The sequence below is a fragment of the Dreissena polymorpha genome, chromosome 6, assembly GCF_020536995.1.
Source record: "Dreissena polymorpha isolate Duluth1 chromosome 6, UMN_Dpol_1.0, whole genome shotgun sequence".
NCBI lineage: Eukaryota > Metazoa > Mollusca > Bivalvia > Myida > Dreissenidae > Dreissena > Dreissena polymorpha.
In genome coordinates this window covers 70,206,791-70,220,358 of record NC_068360.1, presented here as the reverse complement: position 1 = coordinate 70,220,358, position 13,568 = coordinate 70,206,791, and the positions used below count along the sequence as shown (strand labels likewise).

At 36.1% G+C, this 13,568-nt stretch overlaps 1 protein-coding gene across 22 annotated transcripts in view; it reads left to right on the top strand.

The window, feature by feature from the left end:
• Positions 1–13,568, top strand: part of LOC127833430 (uncharacterized) — a 142,976-nt gene that overhangs the window by 5,378 nt on the left and 124,030 nt on the right. For 8 of the 22 annotated variants that reach the window (XM_052358671.1, XM_052358670.1, XM_052358668.1 and 5 more), the window contains 20 exons: positions 237–369; positions 688–756; positions 1,607–1,719; positions 3,184–3,265; positions 3,478–3,645; positions 4,259–4,345; positions 4,671–4,765; positions 7,829–7,936; positions 8,144–8,204; positions 8,548–8,658; positions 9,107–9,177; positions 10,084–10,155; positions 10,344–10,537; positions 10,660–10,773; positions 11,143–11,279; positions 11,828–11,958; positions 12,347–12,482; positions 12,600–12,668; positions 12,958–13,061; positions 13,375–13,456. In XM_052358671.1, the coding sequence (XP_052214631.1) occupies positions 237–369; positions 688–756; positions 1,607–1,719; positions 3,184–3,265; positions 3,478–3,645; positions 4,259–4,345; positions 4,671–4,765; positions 7,829–7,936; positions 8,144–8,204; positions 8,548–8,658; positions 9,107–9,177; positions 10,084–10,155; positions 10,344–10,537; positions 10,660–10,773; positions 11,143–11,279; positions 11,828–11,958; positions 12,347–12,482; positions 12,600–12,668; positions 12,958–13,061; positions 13,375–13,456 (2,137 nt within the window). The remainder of the gene's footprint in view (positions 1–236; positions 370–687; positions 757–1,606; positions 1,720–3,183; positions 3,266–3,477; positions 3,646–4,258; positions 4,346–4,670; positions 4,766–7,828; positions 7,937–8,143; positions 8,205–8,547; positions 8,659–9,106; positions 9,178–10,083; positions 10,156–10,343; positions 10,538–10,659; positions 10,774–11,142; positions 11,280–11,827; positions 11,959–12,346; positions 12,483–12,599; positions 12,669–12,957; positions 13,062–13,374; positions 13,457–13,568) is intronic. The other 14 variants (XM_052358679.1, XM_052358680.1, XM_052358681.1 and 11 more) reach the window with 6 other exon arrangements.

Here is a 13,568-nt window from a genome sequence, read left to right as displayed (position 1 = left end):
GTGTTAAGTGTCTTCCTGAGCTATGTTTTTTAGAATACTATTAACACGCATGCTGATGTGTAATGTTTTTTCTCTATTGTTTGTAGTGGCTAATCAATTATGTTATGCTGCAACAAATGTGTTTGCATATTGCACGACTTAGAGGTGTATGGCAATGTATAACATGCAGCATTTTAACAGCAAAACACCTACATATTCATCCTTTACAATCGTGTTTTAAAAACTTTCTGTTTAAGTTATGGTCCCATGAATCCCGTTAATTTCCTGGAAGGCGTCGTGCCCGAGATGGACAATTACATCCCATCGAAAATGACGACGTACCAGGACTTTGAAAACTACGCAACGCGCTTGTATGGTATGGGTGACCAGGTACACTGCGTGCGGTTTATCCATGTGCCATTAGGCTTATTATGTATGACATGTGTTTGAATATATACCATATAGATTCACTTCAAAACTGTTTTGTGGCATACATTTATTTAATTTTGTTTTCAGATTTCACAGTGTATACTTAGATAATTATTTCATTGTGTTAAGTCTCGAATCACGTATTTACCTCAGTGATAAAAAAACTGTATCATATGTTGAGTCGAATGCAAACAAAACGTACACATTAATATACGTGTATGTAAGATCACTTGTTTTGCCTGGCCCATTTTGTTAAATATAATGGGTTTTTTCAAACAGGCTATGAACTTTGTGCTCAGAATGCGAAAGGCAATATCTTCCAAGACAACGAATCACTGGGTGTCTATGGTAAATATACTATTTTAATCGTATTTATTTTAAACAATAATGCATTTACATATATGTGAAACAGTGTTATTTACATGCACTTTGTAATTCAAATGTAAAGACCACTTGCATCTATGTAGCTATTTTATCGACGTTTCTGGAAGTTTGTTGATCATCCGTGCCTTCGTCCGCCCGAGCTTGTATGAATTGAGCTTCATTGTATGTCATTAATATATAAGATTTTACCACAAGTGTTGGCAAAGTAAAAATTGTGTAACGGCTTCTATACCCATGTCCCAAGTGTGTAAGACATTTACTCCAACGCTCATAATGCATTTTCAAGACATTGCTTTCCGCAAAAGTTCATGCTATACAGAATTCGAAAGCCCATGTCACACAAAGAGTTAATAGAGTTTTAAAAAATCTAATCATTCGTCATACCAAATAATATCAACATAAGGCGACGGAGTGTCAGGAAGGTCTCAGAGATTAAAGGATTAAATTACGCATCTTGTCTGGACAGTAAACATGCATTTATAACTTGTCAAAAGTTATCAGTATGTAGAGACAGCATGACGCCTTTGACAGGTTAAACTATTTGCATGATATAGCGTGTGCAGATTGTAACATCAGCATTTAACCGTTTATTTTAAAATAAAATGCATAGGATTTTCATCATGAAGAGAGAACACTTGTTGCGCGCCTTAATCAAGAGGTTAAAGTTATTTTCGCATTGCTAATCAAATATATATTATGCTTTGAATATTTTAAAAATGACTTGGGATATCACAAAATTACGATAGAAACGTTTAAGTGTAGATCGCCCATATAAAAACTATCGCCATCGACTTGTTGTTCTTGGTTTGAATAGGTAAGGGCAATTCCTGAGCTTGAAACACTATTAGTCGATCCACCAGAGGCGAGTCCTTTCTACAAGCCTTTCAACGGAACATTAGAAAATACAACAATCCCATCAGACCAAAAGTAAGCAATTGTTCTTAATTTAATAATAAACAAATACTATAGGTCGGGGTAAGTCCACGTTAACAAGAGCTCCGCTGTCGGAGACAAATGCCCCCCTCACGCCCCCAAAACAATAAACAAGAAAGAAAAAAGGGCCTTGACACAGGATTGTTTGAGCAACAAAACTGACCATAAGAGTTAATTTTATCATAAAAGTGTGACTTATCCCGATAAATAAGTTTAAAGTTGACACAGAAAAATGTATGCACTTCTGTTAAATCATCGTTATAGTAAAGGGGTCATCTACTGGCCAAGGCCAATCCACATGTGAAGTATCATGCCAATCGGCCAATTCGTTGACGACTTTTTGATCGATAATGATTTTCAAACTTATTGTGACAGTGACCTTGACCTTTGATCTACTGCCCAGATTTCAATAGGGGTCATATACTGTCAAAGGCCAATGAACATTTGAAGTATCAAGCCAATCGGTGAACCAGTTGACGAGTTATTAATCATAACAGTGACATTGACCTTTGATCAAGTGACCCCAATTTCAATAGGGACCATCTACTGTCCAACGCCAATAAAAATGGAAAGTATCCAGTCAATCGGTCTCTTCGTTCACAATTAATTGATAAGCAACAAACTTCACTCTAAGCGCGATAGTGTCATTGACCTAGTGACCCCAAATTCAATAGGGGTAATCTTATGGCAAGGGCCAATCCATATGAAAAGAATCAAGCCAATTGGTAAATCCGTTCACAAGTTATTGATCGGAAACAAACTGGTCTACCGACAGAGCGACCGACCGACATCAACAAAACAATGTATCATTCTTCTTCGAAGGAAGGGGGGAGCGACATTCAATGTATTTGTCATTCGTCAATTGTTTCTTACCGCCGAAAACATCACAAGGCTTTTAAACACCACTACTCTTAATTATATCATATTATATAGACAATAAGGTATAAACCGTCGAGTATGCATATTTTTACGGTGGTAAAAACGATCTTTCTTATCATAGGAGATCTCTAATTCTCTTGATGCCCCCTGACTGTATCTTGCAGAATATACAGAATATAAGTTGTACTTCGTTTTTTACTTTCTCTACGTTCCTATTTGCACATTATAAAAATATTAATCAATACTTATGATTTTTGTGTCCAAATTACGTGTGTCATATCCATTTCCGCAAGTAAATAGCTACTTTTCCGATAATATGATCGTGAGGTAGAATAGTCCTTCGTCTGCTGTATTTATTTAATGACAGAATGTTTTATATACAGTGTTTAAAATAATTATATTCCCGTATTGGCACTCCTATAGCGTGTCAAACGTTGCAAAACTCAATGTTTAATTAATAATTTGGTATATTTTGTATATATTTGTGGAACATTTTTGCAGCGTTTTACACGCCATACATGACATAACGAAATATTTATTAATAAGTTTCCAATACGAACAATAATATTATGGTTGCAGAGCAAAGCTACGCGGACTCGCTGTGTTGTCTTTACGTTCGTTCGGCGACAAATACCAGGCCTTAAAGACCTTCATTGAGACGGTAGTTTGTGGATCATTATTTTGTTTTCCTCGAAGGATGGTTTTTACTACATATTGGTCGCGTACAAGGATGATTCCGCAGCATAATTTTGTTTTCCGCGTGTTTGAAAATGACGTAAAGTTCTGTAAATGTTATTTTAATTGGCATTTATATATTAAAACAACTGAACATACCTATTTTGTAAAGTGACATATTTATTTGATATTTATAAGGAATACCGCAACGCAACGCGAAAATCGTACGGCGTCAGTTCCTTTCCCAGAGGTCAGGAGTACTACAAAGCATGCCTCAAATGGCATCTTAGTCTTAATATCACGCCGGAGGAGGTAAACGCAAAAGGCCTTCAGGAGGTCAACAGGATATATACAGAAATGATGCAGGTCGGTCTAAGGTGTTATTGTTAATATGTTTATAAATGAAAACGTGTTAAAGTGATCAGATTACTTTCACCTGTTATGGAAGAGATAGCATTTGCGCATCTGATATCCCTTATTAACATTTAAGGCAGCCAGCAAGATCTCTAATCCGAGATCTGAAAATTCAATGCATTATCAACAAAAAATGTTTCTTTAGAATAAACAGACTTCATAAACGGATGGCATAGCTTTGTTGTTTTCTGTAAACAAGCATACCCATTCGTATCTTATGTTTTTATGATAAAATTCAATGCATGCAGATTGAAAAGTCGGTATTGTGTGTAATCCTTTTCTGAACATTGACAAATAAACTCAATACATATTGTAAGAAAGACATCTTTGCACTAATACTTAAATGTAACTTTCCGACAATAGAGAAATTATGATAGGTGTTTAAAAATAGCTGTGTTTTCTACTCGGCGCGCTGATCAAGTTGCAAAAAAAATAATTGCTCTTTTCTTGGTCTACTGGACGTGTGTTAAACGCATATATTATGCTATGATAACGTTCTTGAGTTTCGTTTTTTCGTCATTAAAACGATATTGATTGCTCACGGATATAACTATATTTTATGTAGGTATTAGGTCGACTAGGCTTCAAAGGCAGCGTCAAGGAGTTCTTCGCTTCTATTCGAAATGATTCACGATTCATCCTCAAGTCGCCGGTAAACAGATAACAGTTGCGCATAAAACTTAAATAACCATTTTGTATAACAACATACATTTAACTGTCCAGGTGACACGTGTATGCTAGGACAATGGGTATATTGTGTTTGAATAACTATTGTAAGTTTCGTGTTTGACATGATAAGGCATACATGACATGGAAATGAATTTGCTATAAGAAAATGAAGGACATATAGGTTAACGTTATTTGTTATGCGTAGTCATGTTGTAACAAATATTCCTAGTAAACTTCATTAACATTGGAGAAAAAAACTTTTTTACAATATATATGTTATTAATTTATTAGAAATAAACATCTTTCAGGAAGCAATCATTCAGCGATTTGAGTCTATAATAAACGATCGTGTTAGACCGAAGCTGTCCAAATTCTTCAAAAACATTCCAAACAACCGAGTTGTGTAAGTAAATATGTAAATGCATTCTATTATAGATCATATTTTCTTTTATTTACAAAGCCCGCGCGAGTGTATGTTTCGTTTATATATCTCATACGGAGTTCACACACTGATACATTTCCATTGTAAGTGTTTAAATGCAACTGAATACAATACAAATAGTTTTCAATTAAACATAGCGATCCATCACCTTCATCAAAAGCATCAGAGCATTTATATCATTCGAACAGTCAATCGCAGCAGGCTGTGCAAAACGGAGTAATGAACGCAATACAACGCAATCGACGGACACACTATGACCTTGAAATATTTATGCCTACAAGACATATATCGAAGGATCATGCTGAAAGTACTTTTGCAAGACACTTTGTATTGTTTTGATCATTACGCACACATATATTAATAAGCTGCACGAAAATTGTCTTCTGTCAGATAGTTATGTCCAAACCAAAATGTGTCAAACAACACTGACTGATCTGTTGATTCGATAGTTGTTAATTTCAGCGTTTTGTTTACGTGGCTGACAGGGTGCAGCCTGTGCGTGATTAACAGGGTAAAGCATATGCGTCATTGACAGAGTGAAGCCTATGCGTTATTGACATATTGAAGCCCATGAATGATTGATAAAGTGTACTCTATGCGTGATTGACATGGTGAAACCAATGCGTGATTGACAGGGTGAAGCCTATGCGTGATTGACAGGGTGAAGCTTATGCGTGATTGACAAGGTGAAGCCTTTGCGTAAATGACAAGGTGAAGCTCATGCATGATTGATAACGTGAAGTCCATTCTTGATTGACATGGTGAAACCTATGCGTGATTGACAGGGTGAAGCCTATGCGTGATTGATAGATTGAAGCCCATCCATGATGACAGAGTGAAGTACATACGTGATTGACATCGTGAAATTTATGCGTGTTTGACAAGGTAAAGCCTATGCGTTATTGAAAATGTGAAGCCTATGCGTGATTGACAAGGTGAAGCCTATGCGTAATCAACAAGGTGACGCCTATTCGTCATTAACAGGGCAAAGCCTATGCGTGATTGACAGGGCGAAACCTATGCGTGATTTACAATGTGAAGCCTATGCCTTATGATTGGCAAAGTGAAGACTATGCCATTTGAGTTTGCGTGATTGACAGGGTGAAGCGTATGCCGTATGAGTTTGTTTGATTGGCAGAGTGAAGCATATGTGTGATTAACAGGGTGAAGCCTATGCGTTATTGACAGGTTGAAGCATATGATTGATTGACAGAGTGAAGTCTATGCGTGATTGGCAAGGTGAAAGCTATGTCTTATAATTGGCAATGTGAAGCTTATGCCTTATGAGTTTGTGTGATTGACATGGTGAAACTTATGCCTTATTAGTTTGCATGATTCACAGATTGAAGCATGTGCTTGATTGACAGAGTGAAGTCTATGCGTGATTGACAGAGTGAAGCCTATGCGTGATGGACAGGGTAAAGCCTTGTGTGATTGACATAGTGAAGCCTATGACTGATGATTTGCTATCTGAAGCCTATGCCTTATGCGTTTGCATGATTGGCAATGTAAAGCCTATGCCTAATACGTTTGCGTGATTGACAGAGTGAAGCATATGTATTATTGACAGGTTGAAGCCTATGTGTGATTGACAGTGTGAAGTCTATTTGAGATTGACAGAGTGAAGCCTATGCGTTATTGACAGGATAAAGCCTATTTCTTATGATTGACATGGTGAAGCCTATACCTTATGATTGACAGGGTAAAACCTATGCCTTATGTTTAACAGGTTGAAGCCTATGCATTATGTTTGATAGTGGACAGCATATCCCTGATGTTTGCGTGATTGACAGGGTGGAGCCTATGTTTTATGTTTGCGTGATTGCCAGGGTAAAGCCTATGCCTTATGAGTGTGCGTGATTGACAGGGTAAAGCATATGCCTTATGTTTGACAGGATGGAGCCTATGCTTTATGTTTGACAGGGTTAAGCCTATATATTATGATTGACAGGGTGAAGCATATGCCTGATGTTCGCGTGATTGACAGGGTGAAGCCTATGCCTTATGAGTTTGCGTGATTGATAGGGTGAAGCCAATGCCTTATGTTTGCGTGATTGACAGGGTGAAGCACATGTTTATGTTTGACAGGGTTAAGCCTATGCCTTAAGATTGGCAGGGTGAAGCATATGCCTGATGTTTGCGTGATTGACAGGGTTAAGCCTATGCCCAATGATTGACAAGGTAAAGCATATACCTTTTGTTTGCGTGATTGACAGGGTGAAGCCTTTGCCTTATGTTTGTGTGACTGACATGGTGAAGCCCATGCCTTATGAGTTTTGGATTGACAGGGTGAAGCATATGCCTTATGATTGACAGGGTAAAGCCTATGCCTTATGTTTGCGTGATTGACAGGGTGAAGCCTATGCCTTGTAATTGACATGGTGAAGCCTAATCATTATGATTGGCAGGGTGAATTAAGCCTTTTCCTTATGAGTTGGTGTGATTGACAGGGTTAAGCCTATGCCTCATAATCCAATAAAGTTTTAAACTGTCAAATTACACACACTAGTTTTTGAAAGCTATACCTGAAACTAAGATCGGCTCTAAACAAGGTCGGGGGCCGCTACCAACTCTCGCACACCTGGGACCATACGTTAACATCGCTCACCCCGACAATTAGCGGTGTTTACGTTTCCCAACAGTAGACATTCATTCTGCTGATGAAGTCCGTTGTACAAGAACGAAATCTTCAGGTATAGCTTTCAATAACTAGTGTGTGTAATTTGACAGTTTTAAACTTTATTGGATTATCATGGAAACCACACAGTCAAACTTTCATCGAACCTATGCCTCATGTTCGTTTGCGTGATTGACAGGTTGAAGCCTATGTCTGATGATCGACATGGTGAAGCCTATGCCTTATGTTTGTGTGATTGACAGGGTAAAGCCTATACCTTATGTTTGTGTGATTGACAAGGTGAAGCCTATGCCTTATGTGTGTGTGATTGACAAGGTGTAGCCTATGCATTATGTTTGTGTTATTGACAGGGTGAAGCGTATGCCTTATGTTTGTGTTATTGACAGGGTGAAGCCGATGCCTTATGATGGCCCAGGTGGAACATATTCATTTGGTTCACCTGACGGTACCAGACCTGGAGTGTTTTACGCTAACGTCAGAAGGCCTGAAGACAAGTAAGGGACCGTTAAACAATACAATATTATAAATTCAAACTAATTAACCGTTTATGAATGACAATTCTATAATAGTTGATATACGTAAGTTTATTTTGTTTTGGAAATTCGGAATCTGCAGGGTCAATCTCGCGTGGGGAAGAGAATATTTGTTGTTTGAAATTGCAATGTAAATGTAATTTAAACAAATCCGTTATTCGTTCAAAGTCCAACCTACAACATGCCCGCCTTAGTGTTGCACGAGGCAGATCCAGGTCATCATCTCCAGGTATATTGCGTTTGCTGATTGCTATATCTGAGTTTTCCTTTCCTTACTCAAACAAATCCAAATAAATAAGTAGAATTTTCATGTGTAAATTCGTAGCAGATGTTGACTTTAAGCATGAAGTCTTTCGATATTTTACCATAAACGTTGCTGTGTATGTCGTCACTGATTATTGTGATGGTGATGATCATTATGATGAATAAACAGTATGAGCAAAAAATACCTTAAGTCGACTGTTATTCGAGCATAACGATATCGTCTAGGATGTCAATATTGTTGCGTTTGCTCTTGAAAATATTGGCTATTTGATATTATGTTGGTGTGCATGTTCCAATATTATTTGCAGGACATTTATGCTCAGGCGGCGACCGGTATACCGATGTTTCAAAAAGTCATCGATTACACGAAATACTTCACAATACCCTTACATTTCCCATACTACACGTCATACACAGAGGTAAATGTATCACTTTACTCGTGCTTGTTTAGCGTTCGGTGCATAAATAGTTATGGTATTCAAGTTTATAGTAGTTATTTTAAATAATTACTTTTCAGGAAGTCGTTTTTGTATCAATACACATATGATATTCACGGCGCAACATTGCTCAGGCTAAATTATAACCTAATCAAATTGCACATCTACAAGTATTTATTTTGAATCCGATTTAATCAGATTTGAATAAGTTTTGTTAAATTCACAAGATACAATACCACACGTTTAACTTAAGCAATAATTCGCAAAAAGACATAAATTTAGTAACAAATAGTATACAGTGATTATGCTTTTCTGAGAATGATCTATAACCCTTTAGTTTGAATTAAGTAACAACTAACATAACCTGTATACTGTGTCAAATGTCGCATGAAAAACATCACACTACACTGTGGAGATAACCCCATTGCAGGGTTGGGCTCTTTATGCTGAATCACTGGGAGAAAAGGATCAACTCGATATCTACCAAGATGACTACGAACTGTACGTTCATGAAGTGATTTCAATACGAAAATTCGTTGGCTCAAATTGGAGCTATGATCTTTCCAATCTATGTCTCGCAACGTAATGTAAAAAATCAAACTATATATCTCATAAGAAGTGATGCGCTTTGCTTAAACACAATTTATGTAGGTGAATACCAATATCTATTATTATTGGCTATCACATTATCAATATGTACACCTTAATTTCATGATGGAACACAGTTATGAATATAATTCCGGCATTTATTTCGTCGAAACACATATATTAATTAAATGAAATACATTTAGGTGTGTTACAAGTGAAGCTGGCATTTTAAATGTCCAATTGCAATCGAAACGCGATACAAAGATAAAAACATAAATACGGATAGATTCGGAATTGATCAAAGTATCTCAAATTTTATAATGTTACATATTGGAGAATTTGAAGCATTTTGTAAGAAACGTTTACACATTATGTTAAGTATAATTGCCGTAAAATTTCTGTAGCATATAAGTGTAAATACCAAGCTTTAAACAAATTACAATTCGCTTTTTTCCTCAAACTTAATCCAGTGCTGGCTTCAGTGGCTTGTGTCAGATTCAAAGCATATTTTCCGATTAGGTGCCAAAAGTAACGAATGTAAAGCTATTTAATAAAGTGGCATGTTTTAATTGCTCATTTAATGAACGAAGCAAACAATATTTTCTTAAAAACGTTGCTCTTGTTGTTTTTTTCGCTTTTGTATGGAAAAAAATAGTGGGGAAATTGGACAGGATCGGCAACCTATTCGTTATATTCATTCACTTCCCTTGTATCGCGCTTCGTTGTAACGCGCTTCGATGTATAAACGTGATTTCCTATAAAGGCTTCTAAGGCTATACATTTACATACATATAGAGAATGATTCATATGCCATTTAAGGATGGGACGCTACAGCTTCGAGATCTTCAGGGCATGTCGACTTGTGGTGGACACCGGCTTGCATTACTTCAAGTGAGTTAAAACTGCTGCAATGATTTCTGTTATCGCATCCTAGCATACATGTTGAACGAATGACCATAGTTTGAAAACGAACCCAAATGATGGCAAATTATAGATTTCTTTACTCGACATTATATACAATACACCCGAACTATATTGTTCAATTTGATCATCATACAATTGAATTCGATTTACACCAGCTGGACACGTGACTCAGCAATCGAGTACATGCTGAACTACACGTCGTTTACGCGTGACTCCATAGAGATTGAGATTGATCGTTACATCACGTGGCCAGGACAGGCAACTGCGTACAAGATCGGAGAGTTGAAAATAAGGGAATTACGTGCCCTGGCAGAACAGGAGCTTGGTAATTGTGTTGTTGATTTTAAGGGTAAGGATTCAGAACAACAGTAAACATGCAAGACGGCTTTACTTGTGCTAAACTAATTTCCCGAAAAAATCGTTATTCTGTAATGAAAATTGTGAACGATGATATGTATTTGCTTTTATTAGGCCCAGTGTTCGACATACAGGAATTTCACTTGGTCCTGTTGGACAATGGTGCTGTTCCCCTGTCAGTTCTTGAAAAGCTTGTAAAAGAATGGATACAGGAAGTTAAATCGAAAGGCAAGTGTGCGTGTTCATAATTAAACCACTTCATTTATTGTATATGTTTTTTTGTTCCCTAGTAATCTGTAAACTGAAATAGTTCCATGTACACAAAGTTCAACAATAGTAAGTTACATTTTGTTTCTTGTTTATAAATAACAAAAGGAATTACTGTTGACTAATTGGCTATGTAGATGATATGTAAAATAGCTATTCCAAGTAATATTTTTTTTAAGTACGATGCTCACTGCTTCAACCAACGGTAAATAAGAAACGTTGATGTCAGTAACAGCACATTGAGCTTGTTTATATACTGTCATCCATGTGTATAGCATAAATATATGTACCGAGTTCATCAGTATAATGTTAATAAGATAATTTTGGCAGAAACCGTTGAAAAGGTGTCCAGCGACTTCTGGTCATGGCGGCTGTCGATCTCCAGGGAATATTCCACTACTATTGGCACCTACAAGTACAACGATAGGCTTGATTCGTACACATATGAGAAACTCGATGACATTAAGGTATTCGACAAGGAGTTATTAGTAGCAACATAGTTAAAAGTCGCAATATTATTCTTTCTTCCTTTGTCTTTGTCGTTTTCGGGTTGTGATGTAAATGAAATTTGAATAAAATACGCATCACAGTGCGATAATTTTCCATTGGATAATTGGCTTACTCACTCTGGCATGTCGTATGTGGTAAACTAAAAACGCAGAGACAATGATCTTAGAATAGCAACTCTCTATTAAAAGCATAGATATTGGGCAAATCACAACCCTTTAACAGAAAAAAATTCTTATCAACATTATTATTTGGAAGAAAGCGTGAATATTTTCAAAGACTTCACAATCAAACACTTCTTCATAGGATGTGATCAGGTATATGTAACCATTGTTTGAACATTGTTTACACATTAACAGGAATAGCTTAAATATACATATATTCTTAAGTTTCTATTTTCACAGTTAATTTGGATTCTAAACTTGAAAAGGTTATTTCAAGATAACGTTTTGAAAACAGACTTAAATTGGCAGATGATGCGTATTTGTTCGCACTGTTCCCATTGTAGGTGAAAGTAGACGACTTTTTAAAACGCTTATCTTGGGTGAACAGTTCAGCTCTCGAAGGGGAAAAGCTGATCTCATTCAATGTGTTACAGAACATCCTAGAAAACGTGCGAGATGGCTATGAATGGAAGGAGTATGATCTTTTCATGATTACTTTTCTGTAACTGAATTTAATACATACTGTATACAGTAGTGCTGGTTTCATTACTGATACATCTATTATAATAATTGCATCGTAAGTTGGGTATATTTTTTAAGTTTATTGAATTCACAGTTAACGCACATTTAATACATGTCACTGTCATACATTTGTATAAAAGAGTGTTTTGGGGGGGCGTTAACTGACATATTGTATGTCTCTGTCGTCAAAAAAACTTATATTTAAGTAACTAATGCAGTACTTAAGTTTTTTTACGGTTTTTAAACAGTTTGAAAATAAATATTAAGTACTTTGTGTAGCCCAGGTATTAAAATGAAACAAACAACAACCCCTTTTTGAACAAATGGTTTTGTTATTACAGCTATCAGCCTTTGAACCCGATTAATTTCCTTGAGCTCTGGTTTACCAGTCTCGACTTGTTTGTCTCAGTACAGCCTTTTGACACTGAAGGAGACTTTGTAAACTATGTCCGCAGAATTGAAGGAGGGCCACAACAGGTATTGATAAAAAGATTTTGACGTTGTTGTAATTATCTATATCTTCTTTTGGGGGCGCTTTACATTGAATTTGCGGTTTACAGCCACTATATGTATAAATATGTTGTATGATTTCAGCTGGAGGAAATGATGAACTTGAGTCGCAGAGCGATTGCCAATGGTCACACAAGCCATAATGCCTCAGTTGTGAGTAACACGCGTATATCAAGTTAGGGGCTCTATTTTATAGGTTTAACAATTATTTTCAGTTACAATACAGCCAGTTGTTTTATTATTTATTCCATCTTAAATGATGTGGCATTTAAAAACATTCATTGTCATTAGGAAAATGCATAATCACAGTGAAGATACTTTAATAAGAAATTTATTTATTTGTACTTACGCGCAAATTCCCGCTGGAAAATAGAGTTAAAACAGAATCAAAATTGAAACATTTAACTCGCATTTTTATACATTTAATCATATTTGTTAACAGTCCCGTGTTCCTCGAAACATCGACGACATGATTAAACCACCAAACGAATCGGCACTTTATTCACCATTTAAAGACTATGCCGATGACATTCTTGGAAACAATGCGTATGTACACAGTATTATGGTTATATTGAGTTATATACTTCTTTATGATCATTTGATATAGGTTTATATTCACCAAATCGTATTCCTTTAAGGTTGTATACATATACCTTTGTATAACTGCAAATTATAAAAACGCATTACCAAAAAAGTTGTATATATAGTGTATGTTACCATATTAAATGTGTGTTTATTTTAAAGGGAAGTTTATTGTGCTCTTATTAACAGTCATTTATCGACCTTAGTGTGATAAGTAGTAGTATATTAAGTTTGCTACATAATTTATGCATGACATATTTGATGTTTATGTCCTTAGAGCGACGATGGATAAACGGCTTCAAGATGCCATTACTGCATTCAATGCTAAACTCCTAAAGGTCAAGGAGTTTTTAATCAACGTAAGTCAACAGTAATAATGTTTATTTATAAATAGATACTTTATGTTTCAATATTGTAGAGTGTGAAACTTATTAAATTGGTACTTGTGAAATGTAAATTAAGAATGCAAAA